We start from the raw sequence: 22,248 nt of genomic DNA on the forward strand, positions 1-22,248 counted from the left end.
TAGAGAAAACAGACTCAGAGAAAGCACAGAAACAGGGAGAAAAAGGCAGTTAAGGAGATGCAGAGAAGACATGGAAAGACAATATCTGAAAGGAAGATATAGAGATAAGCAGAGAGCTAGAGAATGAGAGTCAATGAACGAGAAAAACAGAGAGAAGGGAGAAGATAGAAAAGTGATAGAGAAGGAAAAAGATAAGTAGAAAAGAAAAGAGAGGAAGAGAAGGGAGGCAGAAAGAGAAAGAAGAGAAATAATAGTGTTGGAAATAGTGATACAGAGGAAAGATGGAAAGGGAGAGACACACACCCAGGAAGACAAAGAAAAAGTGAGTTAGACATAAATATACTTGATATAATTATTGAGATACAGGTACTGAAATCAGCTAACACTAGATTTTTGCCTTTTATTTTAACTTTGCACTACACTTTGCACTACCTCAGTGTCAACTGAATGCAAGAGGACAACAGTGCTATCTTTCAAGCCTGGGCTCTTTTGGATGGAGGGACATACAGATAAAAAGAAATAGAGAGCCAAAGACACATACAAAGACACAGATATATTGTGACATACATAAAGAGAGACATAAAATCCAGAGACACAGAGATAGAGAAGATACACACACAGACATATACAGAAAGAAAATCGAATACATATGGATAAGCTACATGACACACAATAACATATAGCAACACACACACATATACACACATACAGAGCCTGACACACAGAGATACAGAAGGAGATTAGAGATATAGAGGGAGATATAGAGATACAAAGGGAGATATAGAGATATAGAGTTAAGGGGAATAATAGTTCACATTTATAGAGTACTTTAAGATCCAGAAAGTACTTTATGAACATAAAATATATTTGTCTCATAACAAACCTGCTAGGCAATTACTGCTACAGGTATCCCTGTTTTATAGATGAAGAAATTGACGAATAACTTGTCCATTGTAAGTGCAGGAGGCAGGATTCAAATAATCCTTTCTAACTCCAGACTCAGTATGTGATACTATGCTGAGTCTCTGATGCGCAAATATAGAGAAAGCAAGGGGATACAGAGAGGTAGACACAAACTGATAAAGACAGAGAAATTCAGGCACACAGAGAGATACATGCAAAGACATAGCTACTGGAAGATACACACAAATAAATAAATAGATATGGAGAGATACTAGCATACACAGAAATACAGAGATAGAGAAGGACAGAGAGCAAGAGTACTTCTGGGGAAAGCCACAGGGGAAGGAATGCAAAAGGCTATCATGAGGACCCAATTCATTCCAAGCCCACATTCTCATGGCACTAAGGCAGCTGTAAATCCACACAGGATCTATAAAAAAATAAATCTTTTGACCAATGGAGTAATCAGAGCTTGTAATATACACGGATTAATCAGAGTGGGAGCTAACTTGTTAAGCTATTTCCTCAGATGTCTAACTTGGATGATAGTCTTTTCTTTTTCCCTAAAGATATTGCCTCTTGGCCTTCCACAAAACCATCTCTTTGCTTTTCCCCCTGAAACCAGAAATTCTGAAGTTCTTTTATCTCAAACAGACAATAGGAAAAGAGGTAGGGAGCTGTCTCAGAGTGTAATGAAGTCCCTTGGTCACTGGCCATGGTGCTGAATTCTCTTGGGAGGTTTTTTTTTGGGGGGGCAGCATTATTTTCAACAACACTACAGAGTTTATTATTCATTTAATTCATATTTATTTCAGTGTAAACAAGGGCAAATGGATTTGGGAGAAGCCTGGAATAGGCAGCTATTTTCTCTGTGGGGAAAAACTGGTGGGGGTGGGGGTGTAGTGCTGGGGAGGTATCTAATATAGTGTGATATAACTAATGTCATTTTAGACTACATCAATAAATGCCTAGTACTCAGAACAAGACAAATATAGAACCACACTGAATCCTAGATGTAAAGGGACTTCAGAAGTCACTCAACTCCTATCCCTACTAGAAGAATGACTTGTTATGTTCATTGTTGTTGCTCACAATCAAGTCCAACTCTTCATGATCATAGCACAACAATACTGTCCATGGAGTTTTCTTGGCAAGATACAGGAGTGGTTTGCCATTTCCTTCTCCAGTGGAGATTAAGTTGCTTGCCCAGAATCACACAGTTGGATTTAAAGCTGGCTTGAACTCATCTTCTTGACTCTGGCTGAGCCACCTCAATGCCTCATATATCTTTCGATAATCTCCCTGACAGATATTCACCCAGCCTTTGATGAATAGGGACAATTGGTTCTATCACTGTTTGGACAGTTCCAATTAGAAAATTCTTCCTATATTGAGAGAAAATCTAACTTGCCATAACTCATTTTAAAAGTACTTACTATATGTATAATGCACAGTAGTATGCACCAGGGATGCAAAAAAATGAAACGAGATTTTGTCATCAAGGAGCTTACTTCTGTACTGGAGGAAAGGAAAGGTGGTAGATAGAATAAAACCAATATCTCTTTCACAACTCTTTAGATATTTGAAAGCAGTAATATATCTAACCCCCATCTTATCAGTCTTATCTCTCCCGTAGTTCCTTCAATGGATCCTCATATAAAATGATCTTCACCCCCCCCCTAAAATACTGGTTGCCTGTCTGTTTAGGCTCCAGTTTGTCAAAATACTTTCTATTTTATCCTTCTAGTCACCCCTTTTCCACACCTTAGACCTTGAAAAGATTCCAAACTAATAAACCTCAGGAGGTTCAACGGGCTCCCTGAAGAAAGGGGCAGACTGTACTCTGAAGTAATCCTTGTTTAGTCTTAAAAAATCCAATCCAGCAAACATTGATTAAGCACTATGTTCAGAACCCAGTGTTCAATGCCAGAGAAAGACTTTTAAAAATATAGTCCCTGTGTGTTATGAATTAAGACTAGAAAGACAGGTTGTGGAAGCTTTTTGGTGTCTGGCTATGTAATTTGTATTTTATTCTTTAGACACTGGGGAACAGGAACTGGAATTTTGAGCAATAGAAGGAAAAATTAGACATGTGGTATCACTATGTGATTTGGGCAAACTCTTTCCTTTTCCTGAGCCTCAATTTCTCCACTTCTAAGATCTCTTTCATTTCTGACAGTCTATGAATCTGAGGCATCATTTCTGAATCATGTCTCCTCATAAATCCCTCCCTCCCCTATTTCTCTCCTTGAGTTAAGCATATTCTTATTTGGAAACATATGATCATACCTGAAGGCCTAGACTTTGGTTCCAAATCTGCCATGTGTTTTAGGCAGGCACTTAATCATCCTCAGGAAGAGCTCTCAAAATGACCCAAATGCACATATACTTTAACATATTTAACATGTATTGGTCTACCTGCCATCTGGGGGAGGGGATGGGGGGAAGGAGGGGAAAAGTTGGAACAGAAGATTGCAAAAGATTGCAAAGATCAATGCTGAAAGATTACCCATGCATATTATCTTGTAAATAAAAAGCTATAATAAAAAATAATTTTTAAAAATGTCCCATATGCTGATTACATTTCCTCATCCTCTTCTTTCTCCTTCCATTTCAAGGAGGTGAGGTAAACTCTACTTGTAAAAGCTATTATGGGTTGGGGGCAATTTCTATCTCACTGTTAGAAGCTAGGACACATTCTCTTTTCCCTAAACCCTGGAAATATAGGGGTGGGGAGTTTTAGAGCAGTCTACTGAGGACAGAGAGGAGAAGTAGAGATACAGGAAAGAATGCACTTTTGGGGAGTAGAGGTGTGATACTCAATAGGCTGATCACTGTCATACTCTCCAGCGGAAAGCACTTTCCTGCACTTTTATCTGGGGTTGGGGTCAGTGAGGGTTGGTTCTGTCACTATTAATCTTATTTTTGGCTTCATTTCCCCTGGAGCTGTGGGCAGTCCTGATGCTTTGCCAGTAAAGTGGGGGGAGGCAATCCCAGCCACCTCTGGAGGTGGCATCATGCCCAGCCCCAGTGCAGCTCCCTCTCTGGGCCAACTTGTTATGGGAATAAATATTCAGCACATGGTGAGATACTTAATGAAGGGGAAGGAAGAGACTTGGGGGAGGGGGGAGTGTGCAAAGGCAGAAACCCAGAGAGCTATACTGTCAGATATGCACAGCAATACCCAGACTGTAAAGTAGACACGGCAACACCATCCAGGACAAAGTAAGACAGGCAGTGTCACAGAGAGTCGTATGGTTACACAGTAACTGAAGACCGCAAAGGAAAAAACACAGGCTTGCACATGAGACAACTAGACACAGTAACAGACCCAGCAACGACACACCGAGACACCCAGCAGCACAGACGCCAAAGCTTGAAGCTTGTAAATTCCTGTATCCGCAGCTCACCCGGTTCCCTCAAGAATCGGACTGCCTAGCACACTCAACTGAGGCTTTTACATTCAAATGATAACCGGGTGTCGGGGGGCAGTCTCCAGGCCCTCCACCCATCCAGTCCTCTGGAGGACATCAGTTTTCCCGCCTGGGGTTGGGAGGCAGGGTGAAGGAGCCGGTGCCCGAAGGCGGGGGAGGAGTGGAAAGAGGGGGGTGCACGATGTGAGGTTATACCGCCTCTCAGACAGCAGACAGATAAATCTGCCACTGGCGTCTACGCTAGAGATAAGAAATTGGGTTTTCCCAGAGAGAAGGCAGGCGGCGGGGCGCCGCCGAAGTTCGACACCCCGAGCCCAGCCGGACCCTGGTGCCCACCACGCCCCCCACCCCGAGGTCACTCACGATCCTCTCGGAGGTGCCCGCGCGGGACACGGTCCCGTTGAGCCCCACGAGCGAGGGCAGCGTCTGCGACATCCAGTTGGTGACCATGGCCATGGTGCTGAGCACAGCCCCGATCTTCAGCAGCGGCACCGACATGGCTCCGCGGCCGTGGCCGTGGCCGCATCCCCTGCCCGGGCCGGCTTGGCCCCCGCCGCCCCCGGCTCCCGCGGCCCCTGCCTGCCCGCCCCCGCGCCTGGGTCTGCTTGTCCGCGGGTCTCGCGGACTGCGGGCCCGAGACGAGGGCGTATGGGGACGATCGAGCACCTAGGGCTGCGGCTCTCTGCTCTGGCTCTCCCGCTTCGCTTATAAACCCCGCTATACCCGCCCCCCTCCTAGGAGCGCCTCAGCCGGCACTTCCAACCGGCCTGACGTCACTGCTCCTGGGCTCCGCCCCCGCGGGACTCTCCACCCGGGACTCCGCCCCGTCGTGACGCAACAAGTCACGCCCATTTGTGTTCCCGCCCCCGCTGGGGGGGGACCCCCGGCTTTCCACTTCAGTGACCCGAGCCAAAGAGAGGAAACTTCAGCCTGGGGTATTCCGGGGACCTCAGCGGCCACGCCTCCAAGTCCTAAGGGAGGACCCATCCAGAGCTCAAAGCGGGTCGCCTCAGGTTCCCCGACCGCAACCGCAGTAGCTGGAATGGTCAGGAGATCATTTCCCGAGGCCTCTAAAGTAGGGATCAAGCTTCAGAGACTTGAGATCCGTCCCAGACTAAGGAGAGAGATCTGGAGGGTGTAAGAGCTCCCTCAGAGGCTCTCTAGTGTCTCTGTAGGGGAGAGAGAGCATGAGCCTCTCTGGGCCAAATTCAGTACAGACTGAAAAAGAATTTTAGAATGAGGGAGGGCATTATATAGAGTGAGTGCAATATACAGAAGATACAGGGACAGGGAAAGAATTACGGAGATACCCCCTTGCAGAGGATGTAAGACATAGACTGTATGCAAGACAAACCCAATTCCAATTTAAATAAGAAAAATGAGATGTAGGGAAAAGGAGTCATAGTGATAAAAATAGATCCATCCCAGTTCTATCCCACCCCCAAAATGAATAAGTGTAATTTTATAAACAAATTTCTGTTCATTTTGTTTGTTCTGTCTCCTCCCTCAGACTGGGATTCCCAAGGGCAAACAATCTGTCTCTTCCCTCTGTGTCATTTTCCCAATCTCATTGCCTGCCCCCTCCACCAACCTTGGCAAAGCTACAGGCAGTAGATGAAGCTCTATATATTAGAACTGGAAGGAACCTTTCATTTCCAGTCTCCTTAACTTCTCTGATCCTCTCCTTCCTTCCGGGTCAGGGAAATTAAGTGGCCCTCCTACTTGTGAAAGGTAAACCATTTGCCCATATGCTCTTGATCCCATCTTCTCCCACTTTCTTCAAGATCTCATTCCTGTAGTTATATTCCCTCTCTTATGGATCTTCAATTTCTATCTTTCTACTGGCTCCTTCCTTTCTGCCTAAAAACATGTTCAGCTCTTTCTTATATTTCCTTTGACCTCGATGCCTCCTCAAGCTATTATTTTATCTCTCTTTGCTGCCACATCACCCACACACTTTTCAGCCATTTGAATTCTGGCTTCTATTCCCACCACTGTAATGAAACAGCTCTCCAATGTCACCTGCAACCTTCCATCTAATGCCCCTTTTAAAAGTCCTTTCTCTTTTACTTCTCTATGGCATTTGACACACAATTGACACACAATTGACCACCTCCTGCTTCTTTATACCCTCACCTCTCATGTAACATAGCTCTTTCTTGAGTCTTTGTCTATCTCCCTAATCACATATTCTTTTTCTGTTCCTCACTCTTAGAGCTGAAAGAGATCTGAGGTTGTCCATTTAACAGGTGTAAGTAGGAATACCCTCTATATATAATATCTCTGCCAAGTGGTCATACAGTTTCTGCTAAAAGACTTCCAATGAAGGAAAACTGGGATCTGTAGGCTGCCCATTCTATTTTTGGATGGCTGTAATTCTTAGGAAGCTTTTCCTTCTATCAAACTGAAATCTGTGTTTTGCAACTTTCACCATTCCACCAATGTTGTGGTCATTGGGGACAAGCAGACTAAATTAAATTCCTCTCCCCCTACACACACCAGTTCCCCCTACTCTTTAAATGTGAGAATCCCATCAAGGTTCTGTCATCAGCCCTCTTTTCTCTATAAAACCTTTCTCTCAGAGAGATCATCTAATCCTGTCATGACTCCCTCCTTGAAGCCCTGTCATCTAGATTGGTGAATGAAAACTTATCTGGTCCACTCTAGCTGAGCCTAGATGTCAAACCAGGCTTTGCTTCTATATCCCATTTAGCCATCTGGATACCCCAGGCTTCTTTGTCATTTCCCTTCTCCCCAACCCCAGCTCTCATTGAACTTCATTTTTCATCTTATTCTGGGCACGATAATCATATCAAATATACTCCTACTTCTGGAAAGTCCATGCAAATCACTGCCCTATGGACCAACTCACCATCCCATCACTCCATAGAACAAAACTCCTTTTCCTGTCCACAACTCCCCTATATGAGTTGACTTCCCCTATTAGACTGTATGTTATATGAGGGCAGGGTCTGCCTTACTTTTAAAATCTGGATCCCCAGAGCTTACCACAAAGTCTGGGACATAGTCAAAAGACAATAAACATTTATTGAGGACTTACTATGTGCCAGGCACAAGTAAATTAAGCACTGCAGATACAGAAAGAGAGTCCCTGCCCTCAAGGAGCTCACAATTTAAAGGGGAGAGACAATCAGCAAACAACAAACTATATATACAAGCTACATATAGGATAAATGAGAAATAAGTAACAATGGAAAGGAACTAGAATTAAGAAGGGTTGAGAAAGGCTTCCTGTAGAAGAAAGAATTGTAGTTGAGACTTAAAGCAAGCCAGGAAAATCAATAGGTGGCGCTGAGGAGAGAGAACATTCCAAGCACAGGAGATAGCCACAGAAAATGCTTTTAGTGGAAAGACAAGGGATAAAGGAAAGGAATAGACCTATGATTTGACAGATATAGGAGACTCCAAATGAGGAAACTCCCTTTTCCAAAACTAGCCAATTCATTCTCTCTCTCTCTAAGAGAGAGAGAGAAAGAGAGAGAGAGAGAGAGAGAGAGAGAGAGAGAGAGAGAGAGAGAGTCTACTCCATGATTGACACATGGTAAGTGCTTAATAAATGTCTTCATTCATTCATTTGTAACCTACATACATAAGTAAATATGGCCAGCTCTGATGATACCTCTGCACTGCCATTCTGAATTTCCAGTTGCTCTATTCTCTTGGATTTTCTGCTAAATCCTCAAAGTTTCCTTCAAAATTTCTTCTCATTCATATCCCACCCCCTATAACCAAGTAGAGAAAAGGAAAAAGTGCCCTGTTCTCCCTTTTTACCAGTTTTCCTAGTAGTTATATGGAATTTACTATCTTTTCCACTAAATTAGTCTTTCTGTTAGCTTTTCTTTTTCTGTTGATGCACCTAGTACCTTTCCTGTCTACAAGACCTTATATTTCAGTTGCTTTTTACTCATCTATCTCCTTCAATACTACATCCAATTAATGAGCAAATCCTATTGATTTATCAATACAATATCTCTTGCATCTGTCTAATGCTTTACTCACATTGCTATTAACCTAGTTCAAGCTCTCATCACCACTGTCCTGGACACTAGTCTCCTAACTGTATCTGGACCTTCTTTAATTTTTTTCTCATGCTATTAAAATAATCTCCTAAACACATAGTTTTAATTATATCATTCCCTGGCTCAGAAATTTTCAGTGGTACCTCATTGTATTCGGGATAAAATATAAGTTCCTTGATCTTTCAAAAAAGGCCTTCCCCAATCTAGCTCCACAAAGCTGTCCTTTCACAAATTGCTATCCTTTCTCTTGTGGCTTCCTTTTATGTAGCTCCCTGACTGCATCTCTTTGCTGGGTAGTTGACTCAGCTAGGGTGCCTGGGACCTGTCCCTCTCTGAAACTCAACTTCAGACAGCCAGTGCTAATTCTCTTGACTTCCAAAGCTCCTCTGGTCTTGGGCCTTGACTGGGCACGCTCCCTGCTGCATTTGTTATCTCCCATTAGATAAAAAGTTGTGAGGGGAAAAGGTACTCTTTCCATCCAGAGAATAATATCCTCTCAGGGGTTGAGGTCTTCCAAAGTAGGCTTTCTTCTCAACTGCCATTCTTTAGAGCTGTCTCCTGCCTCAACTAACTAGTTTAGCATCATACTGAATGTCCTTTCTATAGCCAATGGAGATAAGTAGTATCACTTCAAAAAGTTATGACTAATGTTGGGAGAGGAATCCTTTCCCCCAAGATTAAGAATGATTCTCAAAGGCGAGGTTCTTCTTCAATAGTCATAGTTGATTCTCTTCTTCATTTCTAGAAGTCACGCTCCTCAGAACTGTCTTCAGTCTGAAATAGTTCCTTAGAGGATAAAGGGCAACTGAGGTCAAGGCAGATCCTTAAGCTATTCAATGACTCTCTTCCCTCTTTAAGCATGACTGAAGAACTTTATCACATCTTATAAATGGCCAATAAAATAGACATTTCTTTGCACTTCAAAATTTTTTGCACCTTAAAGTCTGGGCTGTCCTTTTTTTTCTTTAACCAGCCCCTTTCCTTATAGAATTTTGTCAGCTGGGCTGGGAACCAAGAATGGAATAAACTGATTAGGAACACTAAGATCAGCCCCACCCCAAAACATAATAAAGACAGTAATGTTCCTATGCCCCCTTGATTTATACCCTAGGTATAGCTTTGTCTCTGTTTTTGTCCCAATCTGTGGAAAAGAGCAGAAGTTTTAGAATTGAAAAACAAGGAGAACTTGAATCCTATAGCACCTGGAAGTTTTGCAGGAATAGCAGCCTCTATAAGGATGATGATTAAGTATAGTCTGCTATTTAGCAGAGATTCATACTGTCAGGCAGAGATATCCAACAGATAGGCAAAAAAATAGAAAATTAAGTTGTTGGGGTTTTTTTTAAGATAAAAGTCTGAGGGCATTAGCTAAAAAAAGCCTCTGAAACAAAGTATCACTTGCTGGAGATGGAGGAACTTAGGGTTAAAACTCTGAAAAGAACAAGACAAAACATTCTCAGCTACTCATCATTTCTGACCTTTCCATCAATATGCTGATCCTATGGCTGAATATAAAGATTGCTGTTTTTGTTTTAAAGAGCTGTTGAATGCTTTGGAGTTTTCAAGCAAAACGAGTATGGCAGAACCCATTCTTCTCTTGAGGAAGGGAAAATGCATGGCCAATGATTTTGGTTGAGTCCAGGAGCTGAAAGAAGAGAAGTTTCATAACCAAATGTATAGTCAAGTTGTAAGTTGTACTAGTTGTCTGTGGGAACAGCATCTGTCACTGACAATAATTCTGGAAGAGACTATATACATCCAGCAGAGACTAGAAGTAGTGTCATGATGACATCACTGGTAACAGAAGCCCAAAGTGTCAAAATCATGAATTTCTTCTCCACATATGCATCCTGGCCACACATCTTCCCTAGTTCTGTGTCCTTCTACAGTATAACATAACAACATAACAACACATGGTCCTTACATGTGTTCCCTGAATCTCACCTGAATCTACCTGATTATCACATGCATATCTACTCTTCCCACGATGGTATGTTTTTGTGAGAAAATGCTCACCAAATTTAAGGGAGAAATATTTCAGTATTTTTTTTTACTTTATCATCTCACTAAATGTCTGTATCTTGAATTGTATTTTTGGCTATTAAAGGCAAACACATCAGTGGGGCTTATGAGCATAGGTTTTAAATGAATAAGGACCTTCAACCTGAGATAGCCTTGTGAAGTGGAGTGTGTCCACAGGGGCTTCATGTGAGAATGCTCAACCTGCAATTTTTTTTCAGTGTGTTTGAGGTTTTTAGTTGAAGGTTATATTCCTTTTAGTTGAATAATAGTAAGGTTTTTTTAAATTTTTGTTTTTGCTAAAAAATTTTCTCTTAAGTCCCATTTCAAAATGTTTTTTATTTCTTCATTGGAATTGTTTCTTTTAGATCTTTCACATCTAAATACCAGATCTTTCAGATCAGAAGAGATTTTCATATCCTCCTCTTGGGACTTTCTTCCTCATGACTGGTTCACTGGATACTATGGAATTCCCCAAACATTGTGCTTTTGAATCTCTTTGATAATAATGCATTATGCCTCTTGCCTACAGTAGTGTTACATTTCTGTTAATCACTAGGGCTTGAAGTTAATAGTAGTATCAAGATTTTGATCTGTATTTGGCATTGCTTAATTGTATTTGGCATTGAATTAACTGATATTCTGCTTTTTCTTATTTGAATTGTTGGTGTACACTTTTCAGTTGTTGGTGTTACATGTATACATGTGTTTATTGGCATGACCGCTTTTATTACTATATGATACTGCACATTTATATGATATTGCAATCCTCATTATTTATTTGCTGAATAAAACTTTAAAAGATTTGAGAACATGGAAGCCAAAATTAAAGAAAAGCATAGTGAAAAAGTAGATTTAAAATTTGAAGAAGACTTTTGATTTGAGGAGCTATCTCTGAATATAGAAATAAGGACATTAAATAAACATTGAAAGGAGATATACATTAAATAAACATTGAAGGGAGGTATAAAAGATTTTGGGGAAATATGAAGTGACTACTCACAATTGCAATTAGGGAGATCCTACTCAATCTTTTTTTTCCTGAAAATTGCCCCAAACTGTTAATCATTCAAAAATTCCTGATGATAGATCACAGAAGTAGCCTGCAAATAGATCACTGCCATCTTTTAAAATATTTTCTTAGATAGCCTGAAATTATAATGGGCATATAAAGTTTGTCATTGAATGAACTGTAATGCTTAATAGTGTGTGAGCAGACTACTGTACACACAAATGGTGCTGGGTCTGACCCACTATTATCAATTTGACTTCATTATATTTCCTAGTCATTTTCTTACCAATCACTTAGCAAACCAATGTGTACTTTTTGCTTCCCATCCCAATTCTGAGTTCATAATCATGGTAATATACTACCATAGTTATTGGCAAGGGTATCCCATTCTACTCTTCTATGTTTTCCCATCACTACTATAATCTTCCAAACTATAATACTCAAGCTATCACTCTTCTTCTCTCTCCCTCTCCCTCTCCCTCTTCTCTCTCTCATCTGTGTTTTACATTCTACTAGTAACTACCATTGCAAAATAGTGTTGCTGAGCCTCAGTATGTGGGTCACAGTGTCTCAGCTAAGGATTCACATTCAACTAGAGAAGATAAAAGTGATCCTCAATTGGCCACATTCAAAAAAATCTTTGAGATTTAAGGGCTTTTCTAAGATTTGGTGGTTGTTATTACTAATTTATAAAGCACTATTCTGCTATTGCCATTCAATGATTATGTGATTGAGGAGAATTATTAGCAGAAGGGCATGGAAGGTCAGTTTCTTTTGAACTCTTTGAAATTCTTCTTAAATTGTTAGGTTGTCGAATATGTATAAATTTTTAAAGATATGGCCTGCTGCCTTATATATGCATCACCATTAACCTATGCAAACCCAGAAAAGTCCTTTGTTCAGCAACTAGATGCTAGAATGGCAGAATTAAGAACGGTTCTAAACCAAAAGAGTGACTGTTATCAGAAACTAATGGCCTTTGCCAACCGAGGACATAGTGACAATGAGACTTGTTATCCTATACTCAAATTAGAATTCTCAGCTCTGAAGTGGGATGTCACTGAGAAATTCAAAGATCATAGATATGGTGCTAAAGTTCAAGTGTGGATAGACAATAATTCATACTTCTTCATTTTGAGCCGCACCAAGTTGGAAACTGCTGTGAGATACAGGTAGCATCATTAGCCAGCTATTAGTTGAATATATCTGCCAGGGAAGACAGAGGTGCATATGATTGTTCTGAACTGATGGCCTTGGAACACTGAAGCTTTAGTGTAACTGGGAGAAGAGATATAAGCTATCTATGATGTCCAGAGATCTGGGTTGCAGTCAAACAGAAGTGTTACTGAGGGCTTAGGGGACTTTCATCAGAGAAGTCCATTAGTACATGTGAACTTTGAATCATTGAACCAATCTTTTCTTTCTCTTTGTAAATTATAGCAAAGGGCTTTATGAAATCACACACACACACACACACACACACACACACACACACATACTCTTACAATATATTACTAGGAATGGTGTCAAAGCATTTACATCAAAGTTCCTAATGCTTGAGCAAGAATTATACCTAGAGATTTCTAGTGTTCTGGAGTCTCAGACGATGGAGATTAAGCAAAGGGTCCCAAGCAGTATATTTCTTAACTGAGAGATCAGCTAAGAGAGGCCTCTACCATTTGTCTATGAGCTTAATTCAGAAAATCTTAGATGGCAATACACCATGGCCTAGTAATCAAGTTCATCAAAGTTCATTGCCAAGACTTTCAAGGGAGTCCCACTGAGAAACCATCATGTGTAGGTAGTATACAAGATATTGAATTGATGGAAACTCATCATACCCTACCATATGGTAGGGGTTAAAGAATAACACCTGAGAATGGAGGAGGTCCTAGAGTACAATGTTTTGCAACCATTGTATTGCCTATTGGACAATTAGTTAATTTCTTGGGGAAAAGGTGAAAAGAATTAATGGACACAGACAGATAAGAAGTTCCTGAGAAAAGTCTGCTTACCAATTACAGGAAGACAGATAAAAGGGCTAGATAATAATTCATAAGATGTTTCAGACATAGAAGGAATTGGGCCTTGGTACCCACCCAAAGAGTCAAGGAACCCTGCCTGAGTTTATCTTGGCTCCATGGCTATTTGACTCTTCAGAGAATGGGGTTGAGTTGAATTTAGAGGCAGCACCTTTCAACCATCCTCAAGTGTAACAGTGGGACTATAGATTAACAAGTCTCTGGATGCTTTTGACTGCTCTGGGACATCTAAAAGCTCAGGACATCATAGGAAAAGTGCCAGACCTATTTGGCCAGTGACCAAACCTAATTACAATGCTTCAGAGAAATGGGAGAAGCAATTACTTATTTAGCCAGATGAAACTCATTGATGGAGTGTCTATGATGCATGCTTTGTGTATAACTAACTAAGAAGCAAGGTGGTATAATGGGTGAGAGCTGGCCCCAAAGCTGGGTTCATGACCTTCTTCTTCCACATAGTGGAAGTGTGACCCTGAGGAAGTCACTCAGTGCTCTAGATAGTTCTCCCAGACTATAATTTGCAGAGAATGTGTTGATCTGTATGAGTAGAGGAAGTTTCTTCATCTGGGAGTTCCCTGTATCAATGAAATCATAAGTGCATTCTCTACCCTTTTTATTGCAATTTGGGTTCTTGTGTGCTATATGTGATACATATTTTGCAATAGGATATTGTTACTATTATATTATGGTCTATTGATATAAATGTGATACTAATATATAATATTTTTCATGTACTGTTAAAATAAAAATTTTATGTAAAATAAAAATAAGCATATGCTGTTTCTGCATGTGATCTATATTTGGTTACTATATTTTAAAAGTGGACCTGACATCAGTACTTCCGTTAGTTTAATTTTGATTCTGGGAATGAAATGAGGCACTCATAAGTTATCTAACAGTTAACAAAAAAAAAAGTTTACTTATTTCTACGATAGCAAAGATATGCAAACAAATGCTACTTTGTTCAGTAGCATTTAACTTCTATAGAAGTACCTCCCTATCATCTTCATATGAAAATTTGTTGGTCAACTGGGCAAGATGTGATGATTCATATGATATATGATCTTCAGACATCTACCAAGGAGGGTCTGGCTCCTCTAGGGTGGGGATTTTTTATGCTTTAGTTGGTCAGGAAGCTGTATTAAGAGAGATAGAGGCCAATCAAATCCTGGGAATATATTACCAAACTTTAGGGAAAACTAATCACTGTTAAAATGTGGGAAGAGGGAAGGAACTCTGGCAGATGTTTGGACTATCATACACATACATATACATACATCTATCTCTGTTTGTATATATACATATGTGTACATATGACACATAGTATATATGGTACATTACTACCTTAAACATTAACTTTTGTGTGTGATTTTGTATTAAGGACACGTCAGTATTCCTATATGATTTGAAAAATTTTCACTGGAGAATGAGGACTCCAAACCTGAAACTGCTTTGATGGTCATATAAATATATGTGAAAAAAGAAATATATACACATTAGTTTGGACTCGAGAGGTAAGCCAAAGAATTAGAAAGTTCAGTCAGTTCAAAGAAAACATCACATTTGAGGACACTTGGAAGACAGCCAGGAGTTCCTCTGATCTGTGATCCTTGTTGGAGATCCTTGTTTGATCCTTGAAAGAATCCTCATTGGAGATGCAAGACCTTCTAGTCAGGAATGTGCATACACTTACAACCCAGTTTGCTGACTGTATGACAATGTATGGTAGTGGCTATTTTTCTAAAAGAGCTATTCAAAGTCTTGGGCCTTTCAATTAAAAGAGCATAGAAGAGCCCACTCTTCTTATGACGAAGAAAAAGAAAGCACTATAGTCAAAGACTTTAGCTGAAGTAAGGAGCGGAAAGTATTTGTGTTTGCCATCAGTTAGCAGAAACTAGGGACAAGCAGAGTTGCAACTAGCAGAGTCCTACTGTGCAGCATCTGGCAGAAACAGATCTTCTGGAAAAACATATATGTTCACCAGAAAATAGAAGTGACTAGGATTCACTCAGAAACAGTGTGATGATATCACTAGAAGACACGAGCAGACCTACACTGTCAAGAGTCATGATTTCCCCCTCCATGCATACATCCTGTTTATACCTATTTCTTTTTCCTTCCTTTTTTTTTTGGTGGAGTTAAGTGACTTGCTCAAGGTCACACAGCTAGGAAGTGTTAAGTGTCTGAGACCAGATTTGAACTCAGGTCCTCCTGACTTCAGGGCTAATGCTCTATCCACTGCACCAACTAGCACTGCAGCATACCTATTTCTTACATGTCACTCTATTACATACGATATTATATAAAAATAATATATGATATACATAATATTATAAAACAATATTTGTATAAATGTATATTTGTGAACACACCCCAAGTTTATAGGAGAATTTGGTTTATTGTTATTTCTTTTGCTTTGAAGTAATTGTGTTCTCTAGCTATTAAAAGTAAACACATGAAAAATCATTAATTGTCATTTTTAGTGAAAAAGAATCCTCAGAGTATTCATAACTCTGGAACTGGAAGGATCCTTAGAGCCCACCTAAATTCAACATTCTCATTTCATAGATGAAGAAACTGAAGCCCAGTGAGATTAAGTGATACCCAAAGTCACGCAGGTATTAATTATCAGAGGTGAGATTTTAACCCTGATCTTCTGGTTACCCAAAGCTCTTTCCCCTGTATCTTGTTGCCACCTGGCCTTGTGTATGTCGTCCTAGTCTGGATGAGCTACCTTACAAGTTGAGGTGTTTCCTGATGTACAACATATTCTATATGCCAACCAAAGAGGGATATTTCCATCCTTGATTTTTTTCTATTCTCTTCTGTCTGACCTTTTCCTATTGTTTCCTACTTAAAGGACTCTGCTCATATTGTTCCTCCATGCCTTAAATGGTCTCTCCCAACTTCTCCACGTGTGGAAATTATTTTCTTCTTTAAATATCTAATTCAGGTATCACCTCTTCCATGAAGTCTTCTCTGAATTCATGCCCAAACAGAACATCTCCGTTCTCAAATATCTGATGTTACTCTGTTTAGATAAGGGACTCCTTCCTCTAAGGTCATACACATCTTCCATCTATGCAAAACGAAATCATACTTTAACTTAAGATCCTTCTTAATGTTTCTATACAAGAAAAATAGAGAGGAGAGAAAAGGAAGGGGGTAGTGGATCATTAGGTAAGAAAGAAAATGCCTTTATAGTAACCAGGCTTGTAGCTGACACCATGTAAGTCCTATTACTCTAACCTATTGTTCATAGTCTATTTCTTATCTCTCTCTTCTCTCTATCTTTTGTTTGTCTCTCTTTCTTTCTCATTGGTTCTTCCTCTCTTTCTCAAGAGATTTTCACCAAGCACCATATACCTACTGCATGTGGAAGAAAGAAGAATGAAATAATGGTAGAGATACATAATGACTTCAAACCCTTTTTCAGTGCAAACCCAGCACTTTCCCCACCCATTGAGAGTATATGTTATCACACAAGAGCTCTAGCTATACTTCAGCAAGAGAGACCCAAATTGGGGGCTGGTGACCTTGAAGCCAAGGGCCAGAAACCACAGAGACAGAAAATTGCTATTGGGGAAATGAAAGGGGGAGATTTTCTGTGGTTGGGGAGTGACACCTTGTGGCTATAGTTATAAATACATCCTCTGGGTGCATTTAGTAGCTCACTAATTACTGTTCCTGTGTTGGCTATCACTGACCCTTGTTTTCTCCTTCAGTGACCTCACATCCACCCAAATTGGTCCCTTTCTCTCTTCCACCAACCTTCTCCCTCTCTCTGAGCCTCAAGTAGAGATTCTTTCCCACCCCCAAAACATACTTCTTCCTCCATCTCACAAATCACTGAGGAATCAGTCTGTGCTGTTCCTCTAGAGTCTAGGATTTCAGCACTGAAGCAGACCTGGAGTAGGAGGAAGAGGGAACAAGGGAGCAGAGACCACCCCAGAATTCTGGAGGAGATGTCTTCTTCATTTGTAAGTATGAAAGCCTGAGGTGGGATTTGGGAGGGGCAGCAAGACTCCTAGGAATACAGATTAGTAGCCTGGGCTTGGCTCCTGGGGTCATTTTTTAGGGTAATTTTTGTTATTGTATCCCTCTGTCAATTTCTTTCTAGTCTCTTGTTTCTTCCCCCCCAATCATCAGAAGGGATGACTATCATTCTAGGATTCTCCCCTCCAAATCCCTTTTTGTGGACTCTACAGTACCCCAAGGCCATAACAACGAGCAGGAGTGAAAAAAGCCTTAAGGAAAGAAAGCATCATGTTTACTCATATTTATAAAAATATAAAAAATAGCACCATCAATACAGGCAGGAAGGTGTAGGTTTCCAGAAGTTATGGAATTTAACATTCATTAGTTATGATCATGAAGATGAAATCCTAAGGATCCTCCATTACATTTCTCTAAAAAGCTCTAGGAGACAGAGATAACTGAACGATCCATTGGTGAAACTGAGGGAAATTTGGTGAAATGAGAATTAAATTTGGTTAGATGAGCTAAGTTTGACTCTTGACTCTGTAGTACACTACTGTTGACAAGTCATTAAACTTTTAAAATTCAGTTTCTCCATCTGTAAAATGATGGAATTGAATGAGATAATCTTTAGCATCTTTTCCAGTTCTAAATTTATGAATCTATGGTCCAGAAGGCTGACTCATATGAAGTCCTTATAGATCGGTAACCCCTTCTCCCTAAAGATTCCTCTTCCCTCCCTTCCTCACTCCCCACGTGAGGCACTGTGGGACCATGAGTGGGAAATATGCTGCTGTGTGAGACTGGGCTTCTGTATCTGTGTATATTTGAGTGTGAGTTTGTGTAGGAGGTGTCTGTGGATGGATGGATGGATGTGTAATGGTGGGAATGTGTGTGGGAGTACATTTGTACAAAAAAAAAAAAAAAGATTCCCTTGCTCTTCCTAGTATCTTAAGGTAGGTATTTTCAACTTAGGACTCTCTTTTAAATCCGTCCCTTCCTCCTCCTCCATCCCACTGCCCTGCTTCACCCTGCCCAGATTTCCCCCTTCAGAATGCCATCCATTAATTCCCATGACTTCAAGTAGCACACCTCTATGAAGATGACTCAAATTCAATCATCTCCCCCTCTGATTTATTTTTTGAACTCCAGACCCACATCTGCAACCTATAAAAAGGACTCTCCACTTCCTTGTCCCTCTAGCATTTCAAACTCAAAGTGTCTTAAACTGATCTGATTATCCTTTACCCAAACCTCTTCTCCCTACCCCCTGGATTTCACTATCTGTCCTTGATATCAACGTTCATTTCATTTCCTAACCCTGAAGTTTCCTTTCAAGTTTTTCAATTTTCTTTCTCTTTTACTTTTCAAACCCAGTTGATGGCACTTCCATATCATTACTGCTCCCATTCCTACTGCTGCCTTCCCAATTCAGGCCCTCATTTTTGCTCACCTAGACAAGTGCAACAGTATCCAAACAGGTTTTTCCGTCTCTCCATTCTATTCCATCTTTCACATAGTTGTAAGACTAACAGTCTAGCATTTCTTAGGTCTTAATGTTTCTAATGAGCTGGTCACAGCTCTGATCCCAATTGCTGAGCAAAGTTCAAACTAACATGGCATCCAGATCTAGATATACTTTTCCTGACCAGTCTTATTTCATGTGATTCTCTTCTAAGTACTGTAGAGTACTCCGATTCAGCCAAATTGGACCACATCTGTTCCTTGTCATTGTCTCTCACTGTTTCCTATTCCTGGAATGACCTCTCCTCCTCAACTGTTAAATTCCTACCCAGTCTTCAAAATTTGATTCAAAGGTCACTTCTTCCAGCAAATCCTTCCTGATATTGCCTATCATTCATGATTTCACCTCTTAGCCCTTACATGGACTTTTTTTTCCTGCACTTATTAGTAATTAATATGTATTATAAGGATGATCTGTCTTATCCCTATTAGACTGTGAATTTCATATTAGGGAAGGGTGTTGTACCTAAACTTTCGGTTTCTCCCAGCATCAGCAGAGTGTTATGCACAAATTAGGTGATTAACAAAGATTTGATGGATGCGGTATGAAAGCCAGACTTGAATTCAGGAGTGCTTCAATTACTTATCTTTGTGACTGTGGGTACTTGCAGTGAATGTGGAAGAGCCTCAGTGTGCTCATCTATAAAATGGGGCTCACAAGACCTACTTCAAAGGGTTGTTGTGAGACTCGAAGGAAAGAATGCAAGAAATTTGTAAATCCTAAGGTCTATAGAAATGTGGGCGGTTTCTCTTGTGTACGTGCTAGGGGGTCGCTTGCATGAGGCCTGGGAGAGTGTCCGTCTTCAGAGGGGCCGGAGTTTAGGGCGGTATGCGAGCGTCTGCATGTCCGTGTGTGAGCCCGAGGGGTGTGAGCGAAGGCAGGCAGGCACGGAGACACAGCTGACAGCCTCTCTCACACACTCACCCACGCACAGTCACAGTCCCTCACGCTGACACGTGAGCCCCCGCCCCTTTTCCAGAGTCCGGACCCTGGGGTGGGGGGCGCTGTAGACGAGGCCCCCAGTCATCCTCTCCTACCCGTGGTCACCTTAAAGTTTCCCCCCGATTCTGGCCTTCGGGTCACACCTTGCTGGGAAGGGATGGGGGCACAGGGAGTGTGTGGACTGTGGGCTGGGAACAGGCGAGGCCGGAAGCTTCCCACCCCACGGCGCCCCTCCCCGATCCGGACAGAAAGCGCTGTGTCCCCAGACCCTCACGGCCCTGGGCCGCTTCCAGGGGTTCCCCCTTACCTGTCCGGCGCGGCCTCGGCACAGCAGCAGGATCAGCAGCAGCGGCGGCGCCGCCGCGAGCAGCAGCATGGCCAGGTGTCCAGCCCCGGGTCCCCTTGGTCCCCAAGCCCCCCAGCTAATCCCGGCCCCTCCCCTTTGCCCTCCGTTAGTGGCGCCTCCTTTCGGCCTCAGAGACCATCACCCCGGACGGTCCGGGCCACGCTGGGACCACCTCTGCTTGCCTCCCCTCCGGGGGCCTCCCCGGAGTCGGGATTTCTTCCCAAGCCTGCACCCCACCCCAATCTGTGTCCCTGTCTCTGTCTGTCTCTGTCTCTGTCTCCCCCTCTTTGTGTCTCTCTCCCTCCGTCTCTGTCTCTCTCTCTTTGTTACCGGCTCCGCCCCCCCCGCCCCGCCCCCATCTCCCCGGAGCCGCGGGGTCGGGGCGGAGAACAGAGATAGGGGAGGAACTGGGAGGGGGCATCAGCCGGTCCTCTGGGGGCGGAACGTTTGCCAAAGTCTTCTGGTTCCCCACTCTTTTATTCCCCGAAGATTTGTGAAGGGGGGTGGGGTCAGCGATGGGAGCCCCTCTCCCAGAATGAGGGGCCTGGGGGGCGTCATAAGAACGCCAAAAGGGGAGGGTCTCTGATCACGTGATTTGCTAGTTTCTCTCTTCCCCCCTCTCTTCCATCCTCTGCAAACCCCCACACTTGAATACACCACTGTGTGAGGCTGCCTTGGGGAAAGGGGGAACGGGCTTCAGGCCGTGCGACCAGATCCGGGGACAGCCTCGGAAGACAGCTAGCCTTGGTCACTAGGACTCTTTGGGTTGCTCCTCTAGTAAAAACGTGAGGGGGAGGGAGAGGGGAGGAACCCAGAGGAGGGAGGTATGGGAAAAGGAGGGGGCATTGTCGCCTCAGAGTTTGGTTCCTTCCTCCACCAGTAGCCCCGAGTGGAGGGGAGTGGTCCTTCACATCCTTAGCCCAGGCCTGCCCCCAGTCAGCTCTTTCATTTCTATTTTCATAAACCAAGATTAAAGACCAGATTCCCTCAGAAAATCAAATATTAAAAATGTTTTATTCGGAAATTTCTCTATATGTAAAATATGTCCTTCTGTCATTTGCTTCTATCTATTCCTGGCTTCCTTCCTCCCCATTGTTCCTTCCACATCCCTGTCCTGGGGCATCTCAGCCCAACTTCAGGCTACAAAAGACAGAGAACATGAAACACAGCATGGAACATACATCATGTTGATTGTAGCATTTCTGACTCTGACACTCAAGAGACTCAGCCCAGTCTAGTCCAGAGCCATCAATTGCCTCCTCCATCACTTGCTGGGGTCTGGGACAAGTGCCCAGTCCTAGGGGCAAGTGCCCAGACTCAAGGACAGGCTCTGTGGTTGACACACACTGGTGGCCATCCTGCTGATCCTGCGGCTGTGTTGAGGTAGTTTGACAGGTAAGGGTGGACCTTTGAGAGATGAGAAACCCTGTCCTACTTCATGGCTGCTCCCACCTGAGAATGGACTCATCTAGGTGAGCCTGAATTTGAACTCTTGACTGCTTTTCCTGCTTTTCCTGCTTAGTGTTTCTTTTCTTGAGTAGTCCAATAAACATCAATTTTGAGATGTAGATGGAGGAGAACATGATGTAGATGAGATGTAGACATGTCCATGTAAGGAAATAACCTTGTGAATTAGAGATCCAGGTGCCAAGGAAAATTTCTCCAACAAAGATGACTACCTGTAGCTCCCACTGGCCAGAAGGTGTTTGGACAGTGCAGAGCTGAGGTGAAGCATGGAATGCCTATTTTGTAGCCTCACAAATTGGTTTATACTCCTATAAGAGTTAAAAATCAGCCTCTCAAAAGAGTATAACCATAGTCATAAGTTACTGAATCCTGTTTTATGTCATTCTGACAATTTATACTGTATTTTGTTCTTTTAGCATTTCTTTTGTGTATTGGAAAGAAACTGCACCTTACCCAATCCATTTCAAACATTGAATAGTATTCTACTTTTCCTTTCTTTTGAGACTGAATCTAAGCTTTAAGAATTTTTTTCCTCCCTGG

General features: G+C 42.0%; 1 protein-coding gene across 2 annotated transcripts in view; it reads right to left on the reverse strand.

The window, feature by feature from the left end:
- Positions 1–20,515, reverse strand: part of OLFM2 (olfactomedin 2) — a 54,888-nt gene extending 34,373 nt beyond the window's left edge. Inside the window, exon 1 of one of the 2 annotated variants that reach the window (XM_031947487.1) lies at positions 20,203–20,515. In XM_031947487.1, coding sequence (XP_031803347.1) covers positions 20,203–20,271 — 69 coding nt within the window. In that variant the 5' untranslated portion in view covers positions 20,272–20,515. Of the gene's footprint in view, positions 1–4,700; positions 4,995–20,202 lie in introns of those variants that run through there. The other variant, XM_031947489.1, reaches the window with a different exon arrangement.
- Positions 20,516–22,248: the final 1,733 nt, after the last annotated feature.

Source organism: Sarcophilus harrisii, chromosome 1 (genome assembly GCF_902635505.1).
Source record: "Sarcophilus harrisii chromosome 1, mSarHar1.11, whole genome shotgun sequence".
In the NCBI taxonomy this organism is placed as follows: Eukaryota; Metazoa; Chordata; class Mammalia; order Dasyuromorphia; family Dasyuridae; genus Sarcophilus; species Sarcophilus harrisii.